Genomic DNA, 22,537 nt, shown 5'->3' with positions numbered 1-22,537 from the left:
CGCTCTCTTGTACTTTGAACTGATTAATATAAAAAGAAATACCGAAAGGGACGCCAGTCTTTGGGGCCAATATCTCTAGGCACGGAACTCCGCCCGGCCAATGCAAATCTATTGTGATCTGTGAATTGTTTTGAAGTGGTTATTTGGTGCTGTCGCGGTTGATTCTTGTCACGTGACACATCCCAACCCTATGTGTCCGTGGACAAGCTACACCACAGCAGGGTTCAGTCAGTCCAGTCAGTTTAGATTAGCAGTGATCTGGCACTTTTGTGAGTCTATTCGCAGACCGTGCATGACCAGTCACTTAGCATAGATGCATATCCTCCAGTTGCACACAGCATGATCATCGGAATTCCCATCAGAATCCATTAGCATCAGTTAGGGGAATTTTCCAGTGCATTTCCTATTTATTGGTATTTTCACTTATTATTTTTAAGTGACTTTCCAACAAAAGTAGGTAGGGCAATTTTGCTAAGTTAATATATAAGCAAACCCAAGTTAGCACTTTCTGGCAGAAGAGGCAGCAGGAGCTTCCCGCTCAACGGGCAACTTCTCAACAGTACCCCCCCTCAGCATCAGATCCATCGCCATCACCACCCCTCCCTTGGCGTTTTTCACAGCATTACCCATCGCCTTGAAGTTCCCCCCCCCCCCCCCCCCCCCCCCCTTCCTTCTGGCGACAGTTCACTGCAGATCAGCCCCAAAGGCTTAGCGTTTTGGGATATCAGCCCCTCAACAAAAACGCCAGCAACATATCAACCTTTTAGTGTTTTTCCATTGCTGCCCTTCAGCGTTTTGCTTTGCAGAGTCAGATCAGCCTCGCATGTAGCAAGTACATCAGCGTTTTGGAATTGCAGATACAAATCAGCCTAGCGTTCTAGTGATGAGACATATCCAGCCAGCGTTTTTGGTTTCAGCATCTAACCGCCACAGATGCACACAGTTTCAGCCCTAAGACACAGTAGCAGAACTCCCCCAAGTTGGTTGCAGATGTTCCCCCATTTTCAGCCATAAAAACGCAGCCAAAACAGTCATTTTCAGCCACCTAAACAGTCCCGAAAATCAGCAGATAGAAGACCTCAGATTTCAGCCACGAAATCGTCGTCATCATCATCGTCGTCGTCATCGGCATAGTCCAAGTTGCATCAGTCCATTGCATTCGCATTGTACACCTTTGTGCAATCAAAGTAGACCACTCTCGCCGACGAGAGTGGGGCCTTCGGAGGAGGGTTTTACAACCTCACAGTGTCGTATCTCTTCTCTCTCCTTCTCTCAGTCTCATTCACTTGCACACACAATATCCACTCACTTTGTTCGTGACCACAGCACTCTACAAGACGGAAAGCTCTCTCTTTGCCTAAGAACTAAAAGGAACCTTGAGCAATAAAGATCACTAATCTTGAGAAAATACAACATTCATTCCGCTGCACCTTACATTGGTATCAGAGCTTTGGAAGTGTTCTGCATTACTCAAGGAAAGAACCACAAGAACCAAAAGAATTTTTTTTGCTTGTTGAGGTCGCACGAACCCAAGTTTACTTGGGCGTGGCGATTCCTAATCGTGTTTTGTTGAAGAGTGACAGGAATCCCAAGAAAGAAGGGCTTGTCCAGCCTCCCCTTGTGTCTCTTTTCACTCATTGAGAGCGGACCGTGCACTTAGCGGCCGACCAATCGACGTGAGGTGGGAAAAAGCAACCTTGGTGTGAGCGCAAGGCCGCCAAGGGGTGCGCCCGCAGAAAAGGGTAAAACTCGGGTGAAGAGAAGATCCTTCTCCAACGCGATTTGCAAGCGAAAGAAAACCTCAAGAACCCAAGACCCTCAAGACTCAAGAACCTCAAGAACCCAAGATTCTCACGAATCAAGGACCTCAAGACCCTCAAGAACCCAAGTTCCTCGCGAGCTTAAGACCCCAAGATCATAGTGCATGGTCGTCACCCGAAGCAGAATGGATACTTCGCATACAGGTGATGAGCATGAGAGAGGCGACGAAGACTCGTCCCCACCCGGAGATGATTTCTTTAACCCTCCCCCTTCGCCATCTACGCCACCAAACCCTATGGAGGAAATGTTCAAGCAGATGATGGCCATGATGGATAGACAAGGAGCAATTCGCATTGCTCAGGACCTTGAGCGCCTTGCTCAGGAACGTGAGCGCATTGCTCTTGCCGCAAAACAAGAAGAAAATCGACTTGCTCAGAAACGTGAGCGCCTTGCTCAATAACGTGAGCACATTGCTCTTGCCGCAAAACAAGAAGAACATCTACTTGCTTTCGAACGCGAGCGCGATGAACGAGAGGCTCAAAGGGAGATTCGTCATCAAGAATTTATTTCCCACATCCTAGCCTCGAAGACCGAACCACCCAAAGATCGTGGGAGTTCGTCAAGTGGCGCAAGCCACGACGCGGATTCCAATCATCCAGTCACAAAAAAGTTGACTTTCAGTAAGTATGACGGTAAGATGGATGCTACAGTTATTCATTCTTGGTTGCATCAATTTAATGCTTATTTTGCGACAACTAAGAAGACAGGAAATAGCAAAGTTTTGACGGCAGCTATGTACCTTGCTGGTGATGCCATTAATTGGTACCACGCATGGCAAGAGGCACATCTAGCCGCGCACCTAGAGGCAGCCGACGATTTCACGCCCCTTTCCTTCGATTGGGTTGATTTCCAAGACAAGCTCAAGGCGCAGTTTATGCCACCTCAGTACCTTGCACGATTGAAGGACGATTGGCGTGCTCTCAAGCAAAATGGTATGACAGTTATGTCTTTTTCTAATCGTGTTTTGCAGTTAGGTACCCAATTACGCATGTCAGATGATGAGCGCAAAGAGGCTTTTCTCTTTGGATTGGACGAGTATATCAAGTACAATGTCGAGGTATTCGATCCAATCGATCTCAACAAGGCGGTAGCGATTGCTCTCGCACAGGAGATGAAGCACAACAAGGGAAAGCCTAAGGAGAACAAGACTTCCACAAGTACCTCGCAGACTTCTCAGAACCCGCAGAACGGTAAGAACGGTAAGAACGGTAAGAATGGTAAGAATGATCACTCTTCTAACCAATCTTCCAACAGTATCTCATCAAAGAATTCTTCCAATGAATCTAAGGGTAAGGCTAACACAACTGCTAAACCTAAGCTTACTCCAGATGAAAAGGTAGCACAAGGAATTGTAGGAGGTTACATCACTTCGGAAGAACAAAGCACGTATTCTAAAGAAGGTCGTTGTTTTCATTGTCACATTAAAGGTCACATAAAACGAACATGTCCTAAGCTTGAATCGAATGAATCTAAAGAACCCGTAGCACCCACAACATCTGTCAATGCAATGAATGATAACACGATTGTGTCCACAGTTTCTCAAGACCCTCCCATGATTCTCTCATTAAATGTTATGGTCGTACGTCGGGGCACCGTTTTGTCATAATGTTTGACCCAGGTAGTATACATGATGTGATCAGTTCCTCTCTTGTTGAGAGAGCCCGCCTCGAAGTTAGTCCGACATCTCCTATCGAGGTCTCTGGCTTTCGTCCTGGTATGGACGCTCTCATCACCGAGGAATGCCTTGATGTGTTATTTGCAATTTAACAGACTGCCTTCACTAGGAGATTTGTTGTTTCTCCTCTCTCAAGATGTGATATGATTTTGGGCATTCGATGGTTTCGTGATAATGACGCTCTCATGGACTTTCTGACTAACATTGTAACTCTCAATGCCAAAAGTGATTCTCCTACTGTCATTCATGGAGAGGACATTGCTCATTCTCCATCTCTCATTGCTAATATGCAGGACAAGATTGACAAGATTCAGAAGAAGGAGACTCTCTCAGTCTCTTTTTCTCCACAGCATGACACAGAGGATTTGCATGATTATGAGAAGCATGATGATTCGAATGATAATGATTTGCATGATGATTTGGATGACAAAGACAAGCATGATGACTTGCACAAAGATGATGTGATTGATGATGTGTTAGTTGATGTTGTTCCTAGCGAAGCTAACCTCGTTGTAGATTCGATCACTCACCAAGAATCGATCTTGGCTTTTGAGTCGAGGTCCACAGATCCCCCACAAGAAGATCCGATAGTTCCGAAGAAGCGATCTTGGCTCTCGAACCTTGGTCCAAAGAGCCATCACCGGAAGTATTATGTGTTCGCATAATTGATACGCACGCATTGTTGGAGTGTTTCATTCGTGACGGTTTCCTGTATTTTAGTCAGCATCGTTATGTGATCCCTTTTCCTAGGCATGACATATTGCATGTTGAGCACGTTTCTCTCATGGATGAGCACAAATGTATGCAGATTGTTCATGAAAAGTTGAAAAGTTTGTATGTAAGGAAGTCATATTCCATGTCGCTTCCTTGGCATGACACAGTTTCCGAAAGAGCACATGATTGTATGAGCACCAAGCATGGGCATTTCCATTGTGATTTGCCACAGTTGATTGATTTTGATCAAACAGAAAAGATTAGACCTCATTGTTTGCATGTGTTTGATGAACGGGTTGTCACTCCGTCTCTATGTTCATCTACATTGCATACACAATCTTTAGAGAAAACAAGATTTTTTTCCTTCACTTTACATGGAATAGGTATGTTCATGGTTTTGTGTTGGAGATTGTTTCAGGAATTTTTAGCCATGGAGATTCTTGAAGATAGAAGAAGCACGACTCTACACGAAGTTGAAGCAAGAAAGGAGCTTCATAAGACTTTGTGTCGCTTTCAGCGAGTCCCAAAGAAGCAAGCATTGCAGACCTTTATGAAGTTCAAGTACCGCACGACCCACAGAGCAAAGTGGGCCAGCGAAGAGTCCCTTCCAAGATTCCGGATGCTGTTGGCGATCTCCCTCGACGCCATACAGTTCGGTACCAGTACCTCACTTTGAAAAGCAAGGGATGTCACGTGACACATCCCAACCCTATGAGTCCGTGGACAAGCTACACCACAGCAGGGTTCAATCAGTCCAGTCAGTTTAGATTAGCAGTGACCTGGCACTTTTGTGAGTCTATTCGTAGACCATGCATGCCCAGTCACTCAGCATAGATGCATATCCTCCGGTTGCACACAGCATGATCATCAGAATTCCCATCAGAATCCATTAGCATCAGTTAGGGGAATTTTCCAGTGCATTTCCTATTTATTGGTATTTTCACTTATTATTTTTAAGTGACTTTCCAACAAAAGTAGGTAGGGCAATTTTACTAAGTTAATATATAAGCAAACCCAAGTTAGCACTTTCTCGCAGAAGAGGCAGCAGGAGCTTCCCGCTCAACGGGCAACTTCTCAACAGTACCCCCCCTCAGCACCAGATCCATCGCCATCACCACCCCTCCCTTGGCGTTTTTCACAGCATTACCCATCGCCTTGAAGTCAGCAACATATCAACCTTTTAGTGTTTTTCCATTGCTGCCCTTCAGCGTTTTGCTTTGCAGAGTCAGATCAGCCTCGCATGTAGCAAGTACATCAGCGTTTTGGAATTGCAGATACAAATCAGCCTAGCGTTCTAGTGATGAGACATATCCAGCCAGCGTTTTTGGTTTCAGCATCTAACCGCCACAGATGCACACAGTTTCAGCCCTAAGACACAGTAGCAGAACTCCCCCAAGTTGGTTGCAGATGTTCCCCCATTTTCAGCCATAAAAACGCAGCCAAAACAGTCATTTTCAGCCACCTAAACAGTCCCGAAAATCAGCAGATAGAAGACCTCAGATTTCAGCCACGAAATCGTCGTCATCATCATCGTCGTCGTCATCGGCATAGTCCAAGTTGCATCAGTCCATTGCATTCGCATTGTACACCTTTGTGCAATCAAAGTAGACCACTCTCGCCGACGAGAGTGGGGCCTTCGGAGGAGGGTTTTACAACCTCACAGTGTCGTATCTCTTCTCTCTCCTTCTCTCAGTCTCATTCACTTGCACACACAATATCCACTCACTTTGTTCGTGACCACAGCACTCTACAAGACGGAAAGCTCTCTCTTTGCCTAAGAACTAAAAGGAACCTTGAGCAATAAAGATCACTAATCTTGAGAAAATACAACATTCATTCCGCTGCACCTTACATTGGTATCAGAGCTTTGGAAGTGTTCTGCATTACTCAAGGAAAGAACCACAAGAACCAAAAGAATTTTTTTTGCTTGTTGAGGTCGCACGAACCCAAGTTTACTTGGGCGTGGCGATTCCTAATCGTGTTTTGTTGAAGAGTGACAGGAATCCCAAGAAAGAAGGGCTTGTCCAGCCTCCCCTTGTGTCTCTTTTCACTCATTGAGAGCGGACCGTGCACTTAGCGGCCGACCAATCGACGTGAGGTGGGAAAAAGCAACCTTGGTGTGAGCGCAAGGCCGCCAAGGGGTGCGCCCGCAGAAAAGGGTAAAACTCGGGTGAAGAGAAGATCCTTCTCCAACGCGATTTGCAAGCGAAAGAAAACCTCAAGAACCCAAGACCCTCAAGACTCAAGAACCTCAAGAACCCAAGATTCTCACGAATCAAGGACCTCAAGACCCTCAAGAACCCAAGTTCCTCGCGAGCTTAAGACCCCAAGATCATAGTGCATGGTCGTCACCCGAAGCAGAATGGATACTTCGCATACAGGTGATGAGCATGAGAGAGGCGACGAAGACTCGTCCCCACCCGGAGATGATTTCTTTAACCCTCCCCCTTCGCCATCTACGCCACCAAACCCTATGGAGGAAATGTTCAAGCAGATGATGGCCATGATGGATAGACAAGGAGCAATTCGCATTGCTCAGGACCTTGAGCGCCTTGCTCAGGAACGTGAGCGCATTGCTCTTGCCGCAAAACAAGAAGAAAATCGACTTGCTCAGAAACGTGAGCGCCTTGCTCAATAACGTGAGCACATTGCTCTTGCCGCAAAACAAGAAGAACATCTACTTGCTTTCGAACGCGAGCGCGATGAACGAGAGGCTCAAAGGGAGATTCGTCATCAAGAATTTATTTCCCACATCCTAGCCTCGAAGACCGAACCACCCAAAGATCGTGGGAGTTCGTCAAGTGGCGCAAGCCACGACGCGGATTCCAATCATCCAGTCACAAAAAAGTTGACTTTCAGTAAGTATGACGGTAAGATGGATGCTACAGTTATTCATTCTTGGTTGCATCAATTTAATGCTTATTTTGCGACAACTAAGAAGACAGGAAATAGCAAAGTTTTGACGGCAGCTATGTACCTTGCTGGTGATGCCATTAATTGGTACCACGCATGGCAAGAGGCACATCTAGCCGCGCACCTAGAGGCAGCCGACGATTTCACGCCCCTTTCCTTCGATTGGGTTGATTTCCAAGACAAGCTCAAGGCGCAGTTTATGCCACCTCAGTACCTTGCACGATTGAAGGACGATTGGCGTGCTCTCAAGCAAAATGGTATGACAGTTATGTCTTTTTCTAATCGTGTTTTGCAGTTAGGTACCCAATTACGCATGTCAGATGATGAGCGCAAAGAGGCTTTTCTCTTTGGATTGGACGAGTATATCAAGTACAATGTCGAGGTATTCGATCCAATCGATCTCAACAAGGCGGTAGCGATTGCTCTCGCACAGGAGATGAAGCACAACAAGGGAAAGCCTAAGGAGAACAAGACTTCCACAAGTACCTCGCAGACTTCTCAGAACCCGCAGAACGGTAAGAACGGTAAGAACGGTAAGAATGGTAAGAATGATCACTCTTCTAACCAATCTTCCAACAGTATCTCATCAAAGAATTCTTCCAATGAATCTAAGGGTAAGGCTAACACAACTGCTAAACCTAAGCTTACTCCAGATGAAAAGGTAGCACAAGGAATTGTAGGAGGTTACATCACTTCGGAAGAACAAAGCACGTATTCTAAAGAAGGTCGTTGTTTTCATTGTCACATTAAAGGTCACATAAAACGAACATGTCCTAAGCTTGAATCGAATGAATCTAAAGAACCCGTAGCACCCACAACATCTGTCAATGCAATGAATGATAACACGATTGTGTCCACAGTTTCTCAAGACCCTCCCATGATTCTCTCATTAAATGTTATGGTCGTACGTCGGGGCACCGTTTTGTCATAATGTTTGACCCAGGTAGTATACATGATGTGATCAGTTCCTCTCTTGTTGAGAGAGCCCGCCTCGAAGTTAGTCCGACATCTCCTATCGAGGTCTCTGGCTTTCGTCCTGGTATGGACGCTCTCATCACCGAGGAATGCCTTGATGTGTTATTTGCAATTTAACAGACTGCCTTCACTAGGAGATTTGTTGTTTCTCCTCTCTCAGGATGTGATATGATTTTGGGCATTCGATGGTTTCGTGATAATGACGCTCTCATGGACTTTCTGACTAACATTGTAACTCTCAATGCCAAAAGTGATTCTCCTACTGTCATTCATGGAGAGGACATTGCTCATTCTCCATCTCTCATTGCTAATATGCAGGACAAGATTGACAAGATTCAGAAGAAGGAGACTCTCTCAGTCTCTTTTTCTCCACAGCATGACACAGAGGATTTGCATGATTATGAGAAGCATGATGATTCGAATGATAATGATTTGCATGATGATTTGGATGACAAAGACAAGCATGATGACTTGCACAAAGATAATGTGATTGATGATGTGTTAGTTGATGTTGTTCCTAGCGAAGCTAACCTCGTTGTAGATTCGATCACTCACCAAGAATCGATCTTGGCTTTTGAGTCGAGGTCCACAGATCCCCCACAAGAAGATCCGATAGTTCCGAAGAAGCGATCTTGGCTCTCGAACCTTGGTCCAAAGAGCCATCACCGGAAGTATTATGTGTTCGCATAATTGATACGCACGCATTGTTGGAGTGTTTCATTCGTGACGGTTTCCTGTATTTTAGTCAGCATCGTTATGTGATCCCTTTTCCTAGGCATGACATATTGCATGTTGAGCACGTTTCTCTCATGGATGAGCACAAATGTATGCAGATTGTTCATGAAAAGTTGAAAAGTTTGTATGTAAGGAAGTCATATTCCATGTCGCTTCCTTGGCATGACACAGTTTCCGAAAGAGCACATGATTGTATGAGCACCAAGCATGGGCATTTCCATTGTGATTTGCCACAGTTGATTGATTTTGATCAAACAGAAAAGATTAGACCTCATTGTTTGCATGTGTTTGATGAACGGGTTGTCACTCCGTCTCTATGTTCATCTACATTGCATACACAATCTTTAGAGAAAACAAGATTTTTTTCCTTCACTTTACATGGAATAGGTATGTTCATGGTTTTGTGTTGGAGATTGTTTCAGGAATTTTTAGCCATGGAGATTCTTGAAGATAGAAGAAGCACGACTCTACACGAAGTTGAAGCAAGAAAGGAGCTTCATAAGACTTTGTGTCGCTTTCAGCGAGTCCCAAAGAAGCAAGCATTGCAGACCTTTATGAAGTTCAAGTACCGCACGACCCACAGAGCAAAGTGGGCCAGCGAAGAGTCCCTTCCAAGATTCCGGATGCTGTTGGCGATCTCCCTCGACGCCATACAGTTCGGTACCAGTACCTCACTTTGAAAAGCAAGGGATGTCACGTGACACATCCCAACCCTATGAGTCCGTGGACAAGCTACACCACAGCAGGGTTCAATCAGTCCAGTCAGTTTAGATTAGCAGTGACCTGGCACTTTTGTGAGTCTATTCGTAGACCATGCATGCCCAGTCACTCAGCATAGATGCATATCCTCCGGTTGCACACAGCATGATCATCAAAATTCCCATCAGAATCCATTAGCATCAGTTAGGGGAATTTTCCAGTGCATTTCCTATTTATTGGTATTTTCACTTATTATTTTTAAGTGACTTTCCAACAAAAGTAGGTAGGGCAATTTTACTAAGTTAATATATAAGCAAACCCAAGTTAGCACTTTCTGGCAGAAGAGGCAGCAGGAGCTTCCCGCTCAACGGGCAACTTCTCAACAGTACCCCCCCTCAGCACCAGATCCATCGCCATCACCACCCCTCCCTTGGCGTTTTTCACAGCATTACCCATCGCCTTGAAGTCAGCAACATATCAACCTTTTAGTGTTTTTCCATTGCTGCCCTTCAGCGTTTTGCTTTGCAGAGTCAGATCAGCCTCGCATGTAGCAAGTACATCAGCGTTTTGGAATTGCAGATACAAATCAGCCTAGCGTTCTAGTGATGAGACATATCCAGCCAGCGTTTTTGGTTTCAGCATCTAACCGCCACAGATGCACACAGTTTCAGCCCTAAGACACAGTAGCAGAACTCCCCCAAGTTGGTTGCAGATGTTCCCCCATTTTCAGCCATAAAAACGCAGCCAAAACAGTCATTTTCAGCCACCTAAACAGTCCCGAAAATCAGCAGATAGAAGACCTCAGATTTCAGCCACGAAATCGTCGTCATCATCATCGTCGTCGTCATCGGCATAGTCCAAGTTGCATCAGTCCATTGCATTCGCATTGTACACCTTTGTGCAATCAAAGTAGACCACTCTCGCCGACGAGAGTGGGGCCTTCGGAGGAGGGTTTTACAACCTCACAGTGTCGTATCTCTTCTCTCTCCTTCTCTCAGTCTCATTCACTTGCACACACAATATCCACTCACTTTGTTCGTGACCACAGCACTCTACAAGACGGAAAGCTCTCTCTTTCCCTAAGAACTAAAAGGAACCTTGAGCAATAAAGATCACTGCTCTTGAGAAAATACAACATTCATTCCGCTGCACCTTACAATTCTTAACTTGAGTGTCCAAGTCTGTTACAACCACCCACAAACGGATGGCCAAAGTGAGATAGCCAATCTTATGATACTCAATCTACTAAAGACTTATGTTACAGAAGTAGATCAATGATCACAATGGGAGAAGTACTTACCCCTTGTAGAGTATGCGTACAATAATACTGTCCATACTACTACAAAAAAAGCACCTTTTGAGATCATAGAGGAAAGACCTAAAAGTCCCTTGCTACTTAAAGTACATGGGAAGATCTTCGCTACTGATCAGTATAGCCATGACCTACAAGAATCTTTTCAGGTTAAGGAGGCTATATCCATCTCTCAACAAAGGCAAAAAACTGCTGCTGACACGCACAGAAGGGCCTTAACATTCAAAGAAAATGATTGGATCTTACTTAAGTTTCCCAAGGCTCAATTGAGGCAAACGACGGGCAAAAATCCTACGGGCCATCAAAAGTATTATGCTGAATTAGCAAAAAGATACTATGGTCCTTTTCAAATCTTGAAGCCAATCAATGACATGGCTTGTCAACTCAAGTTGCCCAACCATTGGCTCATACACAATGCTTTTCAAATGAGCTTACTTAAGCCTACAAAGGAGAGCCGCCAATAGAACCAATTATTGAAGACCCTCCAGAAATCAAAGACCAAGAAGAGGTGCTACAACCCGAAGCTATCCTTCGGCATGAAGACAAGGTACTACGGCATGGTAAGATTATCCAATGGTATCTTATTAAGTTCAAAAATTATCCACTTGAAGATGGTAGATGGATGCAAGGAATACAACTTAAGGATAGTATGAACCTTGTCAATGCTTACAATACTGCACTAGAGTAAGCAAATGTAAATGCTTTCTTAATGAACAATGATTTTGTCTTATAAGACTAATCCTCTTTTGTGCACAAATTTAAATAGTATGCATGCTTAGAATCATGTTTGTGATAACGACATCACTCAAACACCAAGTAGAATTTGTCACTCTACTTTGGAAGTATGATATGGACTAAAGAGCAGACATGCTTGCGGCAGCTACGTCTTCCAAGCACCAAATGGACTAGTCATCCATTCTGGAATGATGTCGCAGGGTAAAAAGGGATCCTCTACCGCTAAGAAACGTAGACTAATGACTAAGACTTTATCTCTTCTACCTCATAGTCGAGAACGACTATGATTTCAAGAGAGAGGTAATGTCATAAAATTTAATATCTAACCAACCCAAATGATTTTCTCATATTAAACTGATCATTTAATGTGGGAGAATAAATGGGAATAAAGGTAGAGTATAGACATGTGTTTATGAATCTGTCTCAACATGGAGCCAAGGTTAAAAGGGGTCCAAATGAGAGATGGTATATTGAAGAGCAATGCTACCTAATGGAGCTTAAAGACCGTAGCGTTAGCTTCATTAAAAACCTCCAAAAGTTAGTGTTCAAAAGTCCTTTGATCTTAGGCAAGCTAGGGCTAACCTTGAGGTGCGAATCCTACCCAAGTATGAGGTGCTTGTTGGCTTGCTAAGTGTTAGTGGGAACCTTACCCAAAAGCTTGAGGTGTTTCTCACATGCTTAAATGATTAAAGTTCTTAAAGTATTCAATTCAAAGATAACTCTCAAGAGGCATGAACGTTTCCATGCTTGACTAAACTAAGTCCTTGAAGTATTCCATTCAACCAAATGACTTAATAAGCATGAAAAGCACATGTTCAAATGATCCTCCACATGTGGCTCTCGTGATGTATTTGAATGCTATTGGATAGAGGTTTTAAAGGGCTCCAATGAGAATTTAGATACATAAAAACAAATAACTAAGTTCTTTCTCTCAAAGAGAAAAAAGAGGATACATGTCCAAATAAAATAATGAGAGAGAGAGAGAGAGAGAGAGAGAGAGGTGGACCAAGCATGAGAGGGAGGGTATACTCTCCCACACACACACACACATTCTCTCATTGTGTGGAGTGCAAATTGTAAGAGCTCCATCTCCTTCTCCAAGCTTGTTGAGAAGTGGAGAGCCTACACCAACAATCTTGGCTATGGAATGCAAATCCAACCAAGAACCATGCTTCAATGCTTAAGCTTGCCATCTTCTTCATCTTCATTACTATGCTATTATTCTATACTAAGCAAGAAGAGTGATGATAAGTGAGGAACTATTTCTTTCTCCTATGGATGATTCTTCTTCCTCTTCCCTACCCTCATTCCCCACTAGCTCTCTCCACCTTCGAAGGTGTTTGAGGCCTTGGTAACACTCTCTCCAGATTGATGTAGTGCCCATCTCTCTAGCGTTTTTCTCAGATCAGCCATAGCGTTTTCTGCAACAGATGAGCTAGCATTTTCGAGCCCATCAGCTAGTGTTTTCAGATGTCAACCCTAGTGCTTGCTACACTTGCAGATCAGCCCTAGCGTTTTCAGATCCAGCTGAAGTACCGGAACTGGCCGGCGTTAGCAGTCGCTAGCCTCTCCGTTGCAGTCCGGTACTTCAGCAACCCATCGAGCCTCTCCTCGGTCATTCCCTCGCCAACATCGTTGAGATCTGCGTTTTCAGCTCTTCATTCCTCTCACATCAAGAGCGCAATTCACTCCGAGATCTACCTCTTCGTGGGCATCCGGAATTCCACATCCAGAAGGACCCAAAGGTGCATCAAATCGGCCCTGGAGGTGCCTCGTCTTGAGGAGTTACTGTGGCAACATTCTCCATTAGAGTCAATAAAGTTTGCACTTAAGGTATTGCATGTGTGTGCATTCGATTTACGCAATCTAAAGCAAATACCACATCCACAACCGTGTGGGGGGCCCTTGAGAGGGTTGGTTGGGACCGGGTGTCATTCTCCTCTCTCTCTCTCTCTCTCTCTCTCGGAAAAATCAGGGCTATATATTACTGAGTACAATATAATCCCCAGCGGATGCCAAAATAGCCTATCACGTGGGGTATACAATCTGAATGGAAGGGTGAGAGCCACTATAGTGACAACTCGACTAGAACAATCTCATGGTGGTCTGTGTGATGAGTGAAGGAGAAGCCACTGAGGGGGGGCATAATGCCATGTAATCTGGCCACCTGTAAGTGCGAAGAAGAGTGGTGATCTAGCCCAACGCCGAAGGAAGGCAAATCGACGAGCCTCGACTGCTCTAGAGATACCTGAGGAAGAATCCCACTGCCAAATGAGGGTGTGAATGATGTCCAGCCAAATAGCCGTGAGGGTATCCTGAAGGAGCTGTGGTGCTGCACTAAGAATGTGAAGACAACGAGCTCTCCGAATATTCCATAGTGTAATGCTAGTGATGACTGAAAAAACTTCATCACGGGTCTGAGGATCCCCCTGCCAAGCGATCTGTGGTAACATAGCCAAAGTCTCTCGCCGATAACCAGTCGAGGTAAGCATAAGAGCTGGATCTGTGTCTGAGCCCTCGTAGAAAAGATGCGGCCTGGGCATCGGCATCAACCATGAAACAGATCCCCAAGTGAGAAATCCATGCTGAACACCGGCTCTGCTAAGTAAAAAGCAAACTGCTAGCCACACGATATGGGAAAAGGAGCATGACCAAAGACAGTGTGCAAGGGACTCGGGTAGTCGCAGAGGACATCGAGTACATAACAGATCATGACCCATAGTAGCTAGCCAAGTCCCAACTGGAAGTCCTGCATGTGCAATCATCCACATGAAAAAAGAAATACGACAAGCTGCATGTAAATCCCAGATGGCTGACCAAAACTGCTGTAGATAGGCATGGGAAAGACCTCTCTCTCTCTCTCTCTCTCTCTCTCTCTCTCTCTCTCTCTCTCTCTCTCTCTCTCTCTCTCTCTCTCTCTCTCTCTCTCTCTCTCTCTCTCTCTCTCTCTCTCTCTCTCTCTCTCTCTCTCTCTCTCTCTCTCTCAAGGATTTAGGGTTCGGAGGATTCGGATCACTTTGGCCCGACGTGCACGACGCCTGGTCAGACTATTGACCATGGAAGAGATTGATGAGATCCACCAGGGATCGATGATGGATCTCCTATGATTTAGCTCTTTTGAGGATCGTACATCTTGCTCATTCTGTATCAGCTATCACCCAATATATTCCTATAACGCACACCCACATTGTGTTGTATTAGCCCCCAGTCACTACTTTCACCCCCCCCTACTCATATCCTACACAGTACCACCTAGCTGCTTAGTTCACATCTAGCAGTTAAGACTTTAATTTTTCACTTTATTTCATTTTATTTTTGTACCTAAGACATTGTATTAGATCCACCAAGATTGTATCAATTTGGTCTCATAGGTCATTTTGGCCTTTTGAAGACGTTTAATATAACATTTCATTTCATTTCATCTCTCTCTCTCTCTCTCTCTCTCTCTCTCTCTCTCTCTCTCTCTCTCTCTCTCTCTCTCTCCACATCTCTACTGCTCTCTGTCATTCCCTCTCTTCAGGAAAAGTAAAAGAAACCATCATTCAAGCTAAAAGCAATCACTAACGCAAGGGAAAGAAGTAAAAGATTTGCGAAAGTGTAAAACCTAGATTTTCACCATTTCAATTCCGCTGCACCTGACATAGAAGGTCTGCAAGACTTTCAAACTTTCAAGGCCTCTTGATAGATATACTCCCTCATTGGACTACATTATGTTGATAGATTGCGGAGAGCCCTCTGCTATAAGGAAGCCATGCTAATGGAAGACAAGGTCACTCTATATCTGTGTGTGTGTGTCTGTGTGTCGGGAGCTTTAGAGAGGGCAGAAGGAGTAAAGAGTGCTCGCAATGCCATTAACAGCTCAATTTTGTGAATAAAGCCCATAGTGGCTATGTATTATCAAGTTTAAGTATTTCAAATATCATTTTTAAGCTTTCAAAGCGTCTCATAATCCCATTGCTTGGTGTTATGCATCTTTCTCTAACACTTTTCCCACAACAAGCAGCCCGGTGCTGACCCGCCGGCTCACCGATCGCACGTAAACACCCCGACAAGGGCTATGTAAGTCAAGGTAGCCTATACAATGAGTGTAAAATGAACCATTGGGGAGGTGCACAATGCCATGTCATGTGGGTATGGTCCCGATTGAAAAGAAACGACGATCTCGCCCATGTGTGAAGAAAGGCGCATCTACGCTGCTCTGCTACCCTAGAAGAGCTTGTTGAAGTATCCCACTGATTGTCAAGAGTATGCAGCAATTCCTTCCAAATGGCTATCAAATTTGTGGACGTAGGGGGAAGATTGTGAGCCCGAAATGTGAGCACATCCAGCCTTTTATATAGTCCAAAGAGTGATGTTGCATATTGTAGTGAAAACTGTATCTCGCTAATAGAAGTTCAATTGGTGAGCTGCATTTGGAATCATCTCTAGAGTGCCCGGTCTATAGCCTAAGAAAGTAAGCATGAAGACTAGATCTGTCGGCAAGCCCTAAAAAAAGGGGTGTGATCCCAGAAATTCCAAAAGCCATGCAACCCCCCCCCCATGTATGCCTACTCTAATCAGCAAGCAACAAACTATCATCCACACTGGCTGCGCATACGGACAAACCCAAAAACAGTGCCCTAAAGACTTAGACTCTAAAGTGCATCTCCGACAAGTTGGATCATGACCAATGGTTGCAGCCTAAGTGCCAACAAACAATCCTGTGTGCGCTGTCATCCACATGAAATAAATTATAGCATATCCTGCGGCATATCTTGAGGGTCCATATGGATACCCAAAACTGTCACTGGAAAGCGGGTAGTGTGCATTGATCCTGCCATACATCTGACTGATGTAGACGGTGAAGTGGGTGTCAAGCACAATAGAAGCCTCCTCCCAAGATATACAGTGTACTCAAAAAAAGGAAGAGGAGCTCCATCATCGGGCAATGAAGCCCACTACCACTCACCAGGATCCCAGACTAACAAAACAAGGGGCTTCCCTAGCCAAACCACAATCTCCAAAGTGGTGTCTCCTCAGAAGTGAAAATAAGGTCAACACAAGATCTCCTCTCAAAAGAGCCTACCAATCTAACAAGCTACCAATTAGCACTCAATTGCTGATCAGGTGGTATCTCACCCTGAAACTCCAGTATGGTGTGACGTCCCTGATGGCCAGTCTCGATAATGCTAAATACTAGAGTCCCTTGCTGTGCAACAATTGGGACTCCCAATGAGGGTCAAAAAACACCCATCCAGCAACCCCTTTGCGGATCTCGTAGGTAGCACCAATAACCTATGCACCAACCAAGATAGCATCTAACCAACAGTGTAAACAGCCAGCCGGCGGCCCGTCATCCCATCTAGCCCGGTCAATGTAAGTCCTCTCGCCTAGCTAACGCCCTTTTGAATCTATCACATATACATTCCATACAAGTGGCTGCCTCGCTACCTCTTCTACCCAAGAAGGCGGATGTCAAATCAAAGCAAGACGCAATTCCTTCCAAATCTGCAATAAGGAGCACATAAATGGTGACAAATGAGACATATTAAAAGGTGCATTTGTGAAAATGAATCAAATGGTCGAGCACCAAGCACCGGCAATATGCATAGATCCAAAACGAGGAGAGGTATGTGACAAAGCATGGTGCAGAAACAGTTTCCAACCCAGGAAACATTCCGCATACTATGAGCTTGGCAAACAATCCCTTGCTGTGCATCTCTGGATCAATAATCCACAAGCCTCCCTCCTCTCTAGGCAAAATAATTGTGTCCCAATGGACTTGTGGCCTGTGTCACGAGATCCATCTAGGCCACCCCACACAAAGTTGCGCACAAGGCGCTTCAATCACGCCATGATACACCATACCAAAGTGAAGAATCATGTAGGATGTGGTGAACCAAGCCATCGTAAGAAGAACGTGATTCAACATAAGGAGCCAAAGACAAATGCAAAGATGACTGATGGTAAAGTTTCTTCCTGATAGACTGCAAAACGGGCACAAATTGTCTCTCTCTCTCTCTCTCTCTCTCTCTCTCTCTCTCTCTCTCTCTCTCTCTCTCATCGTAACCCTAGCCTCTGTCGCACTCGTCGTCGTCCTCTCCCCCTCAGCCTCCCCCAGGGCGAGGGGCTGCCCTATGGAGAGACGTTAATCCATAGCCCCATCCCCCCCCAAATCAAGCAACTGCCTGATGCGACCTGGTGCGACAATTGTGCGACCTGGCATGACAACAATGCAACGAATTTTCGACCTGCTGCCCTGCGACGACATCTGCAACGACAGCAACCTCCCAAGCAAGGCGACGACCTACATGATAGCAGCCTGCACGACAGCAGCCTCCCAAGAAGGGCGTTTGCTATTCAACCTCAAGAAGGGTGTTTTCCTTAAGATGGGAGTCCCATGGCTACCCGGGCCTCGTCGCGCGGTAAACTCAGCTTCGTCGGAGTCGTGGCAACATCTCCAAAGGGGGATAGTATCACCCGCCCTGTAACCGAAGTCGAAATACTCCGCAAGGAGAATGCTGAACTGAAACAGAGGCTTGCAACCCTCGAGGATCGGCTTGCCAGTGCAAAATTACAAAGAGGAAATGAAACAAATGGAAGTCAATTTCACTAAGGTAAAGGAGAAAGTCAAGACCACCCTCACAAAGGAGGTAAAAAACCAAGTACAGGAGGAATCTCTTGCAAGGTCAAAGACCGGGTGGCATTCACACTACGCAAATGACAACGACAAGAGCATATCGCCCTCAATGTTCGCATTGGCGGGCTCCCAAGCGACTGGAAAGGGGAAGGAGACCTCAAGTTTCACGAGTCCTCTGCTTGCATCCAATCCATAATCCACATGGTACAATGGGATCCAGCAACAATCAGTTCTCTTGTACACGAGCATCGTACCAATCATGCAATCCTTACTTTCAAAAACAAGGCAGACCGAATCAAACTCCTTGAGCAATCGAGGCTTCTCAAGGACACCAAAATGTGGTTTGTAGAAGATCTCACACCCGCTAACTCAAGCAGAAGAAGGCAGAACTCCAAAAGATGTGAGAAGAGCGCGCAGCAAGAAAATGGGCAGTCTATCGCAGAGGTAAAGCCATTATTCAAGAGTTCCGAACTCCCAAACCGGCTTCCTCCTCACCCCTCTCTCCATAGGTTTTGTTCATCCTATCGTACCCCCCCACCCCTCTTTTTTTGGACCCTCAGTCCTTAACTGAAATGTATCCCGCAACCCCTCTCATTTTGCAGAACCTATTGTAATGTTTTCTGTTTTCGGTCCCATAGGTCATATCTGACCTCCGTGGACAATAATTCAATCTATCTATCTATCTATCTCTCTCCCCCCGGCAGCCAAAACCAAAAACCAAAAAGAAAAAGGAATGTGAAACATAAAGACTGCAGCATACCTCATTCCTGAATTTTTCAAGTAATCTCGTTGAAGGTATCGACTGAGCCATCATATTGAACCATTGGCTGTCACAAATTGTACTTCCAGTAGAGATAAGATCAAGATACAAGGCTGATGCTTTATCTGCAACAAAAATAATCAAGTCCTCTAAAACCAGGTTTTTATGGCTTCTTAGAGTTTCTGCACCACAATAACCATTCTGCCTGCAAATTTCAAAGAGAAGGTTGGATATACAAAACTGGATTGCAAATACAAAGGCACAACAGATTCCATGCACATCAAAACATGACAGAGCCACCATGGAGTCAAGATCAACAGAATCTATGCACATCAAAACATGAGAGCACCCAATGGAGTCAGCAGAAGCGAGTGAACATGAAAACTGCACCCCCCCATATAAGAGAGTATCAAACACCTACTGCAGTACCTCTACAATGAGAAGCTGCCTTTTATTTTGAGGAGTCTATACTAACTACTTCATGCAGTAGGAAGTTTACCAACCTGATTTCATTAAGATATAGCTTGTAGGGTGCTTTTACATAACAGATCTTAAGGTCATGCCCTTGAAAGCTGACAAAATATACCTACACACAAAGCACCTGGTCGAACCTATTGACAATGCACTTAACCTGCACTTCCCCTAAAGGTCATATTAAAAGAAGTATGGCCTGAAAACGACTCTTATGATTTACCTGTCCATGGAGAAGGGAGTTTCATAACAAGCAATGCTTAAAATTCAAAATCTGTTTCAAAGTCAATCAGGTTTGTTTTTAAAAGTCTATACCTGACACACCCTGAGCACAGATTATATAGGAAGTCTGCATAAAATTCAGCTTTCCCAGTTGCAAGCAGACTACTTTTCATCGATTTGCGTTCACCATAATTTTGTGAGTAGGAATCAAAAAGCAAATTCCATTCTCCTATAAGACTTTTGTCTAAGGATTCTGGTAAAACACAATCCTCTGTCATGGAGGGTTGACCTTTGGTATTCCGTGTATGTTCTCTACACATCCATAGTCTACAAATTGGTACAATGACTTCGCAAAGCCTCTGCATTGACAATCCTGACCAATCTGGGCGCAGAAAATTTTCATTTTGTTGCCAATTCCCGACCTGCTAGGACCACTGTACAAACACTTAATCAAAAAACAGCAATTTTCAAAATCGTAATTGTATATGAAACATTCATCTGCAGCCCTACAGTTATCTTTACAAAAAGTATAGACAAAATTGTTAACATTGAAGACCATATAGACATCTGCGCACCAAATGTGTTTGCAAGGAAAAACGCATGCCATAAAATTGAGCCAAAAAGTTATCCTTGGTACTTGCACTTTTTTTTTGTCTGAGAAGAGACAGAGGCACAGAGAACAAAGGGTGTTGAATTTCTCTATATAGTGGTGCTAGGAAATTTTTTATATCTCAGAGATAAAGGCATTATTTTCCCGTGGTGTTGGTTGGGTTTTCTATGACAAGAAAGCCTTGAATAGAGCTCACCAAAGCAATAAAACTCCCTCCTCCTGACATTCCATAGGCACTCTGCATAAATCATTTACATTGAATGTTTCAATGTCTCTTCATTGCAAAAACGCCAGCTCATACAATAACCCTAGATACTTTCATCTTTAGCTTTTCCAATGACTTCTAGTTTGCAAACTCTCTTTCGACAAACTCTTTGACTGCAACCTACATCACTACCTAATCCCGACAGTTCCTAAAAGTAGCCAAGGAATTTTACAACCACATGAAAAGAAAAGCAGTGCTGTTCATATGCATCAATTCACACAAACTATCAACAAGGTGCACTTTATATACAAATTTTCTTGAACTTCAGGTTCTCCCATGCAAATAGTGCACAGCTGCATCTGAGAAAGTACTAGTTCCCTTGTGTAAGCATTATCCCAATGAAGGATACGGAGTACAGTACATAAGCTAGTTGATCTTCGAGCAATATCTCTATCGATGCTTATAAAGTCATATATATAAAAGTACACAACTGCAACCCATATAGCATCTAAGCCGAGAATTTAGTACATGCTTGAAAGGTCTTTGTGATGCATTCAGTTGATATTGAAATGGTAAGTTATGTCAAATTACTATACCCTTGCAACAACATGCAGAAATAGGCTGCTTACTGCTAAAAGACGTCCCCCCCCCCCCCCCCCCCAACCCAAAGCAGGAATGCTTATTTGCACGTTCCAATACAAAACTGCTTTTTGAAGATGAATTAGTAAGAGTCGATGCCTGCCTCTTTGTTGAGTTCTTCCAAGGTAATTAGCAGCAAGCGCAATCTTGGGCCTCTTGCTACTCCCTGCAGACTAAGTTGGAGACTGTGACCAGTCTTTTGGACAACTGTATCATCCTCCATGTCACCTCCCACATCAGTGCTGTTAGAAAGTTTCAAGCGAGCTGAGTTCCAAAGATCCTCTTCCCCTGAGAAGCTTGCTTCATAAGCTGGTTTTTGTACAGTTTGTATTTCTTGAGATCTGAACAATCAAAAGGCCTCTCTCTCTCTCTCTCTCTCTCTCTCTCTCTCTCTCTCTCTCTCTCTCTCTCTCTCTCTCTCTCTCTCTCTCTCTCTCTCTCTCTCTCTCTCTCTCTCTCTCTCTCTCTGTGTGTGTGTGTGTGTGCGCGCGCGCGCGCACGGCGCTCTCACGAGAAAAGGGGTGGTATTCTGTGTACATAAGGGACCTCGGGAGATGCTCAATGGCCTATCACCCAGAGGAAGTACAAAAGAAGAGTGACAATGTGTAAGCTATATAAACATCACGGTAGTCTGTACGATGAATGTAGAATGAACCACTGCGGGGGTGCACAACGCCATGTGATGTGACCCTCATCCAGACAGAAAAGAACTGATGCATCGAAGAAAGGCGCATCGACGCTGCTCCGAAGCCCTAGAGGAGCTGAAGAATCCCATTGATTACAAAGAGTATGCAGCAACTCTATCTAAATGGCTGTCAGAATGGTGGACGTAGGGGAGGACTATGAGCCTAGAATGTGGGCACATCGAACCTTCCACATTGTCCAAAGCATGATGCTGCATATCGTGGTAAAAACTCTCGCTGGCAGAAATTCAGCTGGTGACCTATATCTCAGATCGTCTCCAGAGTGCCCAATTTATAACCCAAGGGAGTAAGTAGGAAGACGAGATTTCGTCGTTCTATCACATCATCAAGTTCATCCTGAGTGTACACCAAACAGGGCAGGTGGTTTCTTCAATGTTGCCTTTAAAGGTGAGTTGATGGTTGTACACTACCGAGTATGCATTTCGTCGATCGGATGCTTGGTCAAAAATTTTGCATACTAGAGCATCTGCTTAGCACAAGCATCAACTTGTTGTTGATGCTGCATCTCCATTCGTTCATACTCCGTGGCCGTGGTGGCCCATACTCTTCTTCTGAATCGTCAAGAGCCGGTCGTCATCCATTTGAATTTTCCATGCTCTCACCTGGCCCTGAATTGTCAGGTGGATTGCTATGGTCTTTGCGAGATTCGTCGACTGAATCCATGAGTGTCGCGACCAAAGGGATTGGATTCTCCTTAGGAGGAAAATTGACAAAGCTTAGATACCACT

The 22,537-nt window shown here is 44.6% G+C and overlaps 1 protein-coding gene across 2 annotated transcripts in view; it reads right to left on the bottom strand.

The window, feature by feature from the left end:
* The window catches only part of LOC147433259 (phosphoglycolate phosphatase), a 77,288-nt gene that overhangs the window by 32,649 nt on the left and 22,102 nt on the right, over positions 1-22,537 (bottom strand). The window contains exons 2-5 of one of the 2 annotated variants that reach the window (XM_086492876.1): positions 21,209-21,446; positions 20,458-20,499; positions 19,745-20,073; positions 18,959-19,163 (exon numbers count right to left, since the gene is read on the bottom strand). In XM_086492876.1, coding sequence (XP_086349002.1) covers positions 18,959-19,163; positions 19,745-20,073; positions 20,458-20,499; positions 21,209-21,446 — 814 coding nt within the window. The remainder of the gene's footprint in view (positions 1-18,958; positions 19,164-19,744; positions 20,074-20,457; positions 20,500-21,208; positions 21,447-22,537) is intronic. The other variant, XM_086492877.1, reaches the window with a different exon arrangement.

The sequence above is a fragment of the Adiantum capillus-veneris genome, chromosome 20 (genome assembly GCF_014529385.1).
Source record: "Adiantum capillus-veneris isolate H3 chromosome 20, ASM1452938v2, whole genome shotgun sequence".
Classification (NCBI taxonomy): domain Eukaryota; kingdom Viridiplantae; phylum Streptophyta; class Polypodiopsida; order Polypodiales; family Pteridaceae; genus Adiantum; species Adiantum capillus-veneris.
Note: the sequence above shows the minus strand (reverse complement) of the source record. Positions and strands in the feature narration are given on the sequence as shown.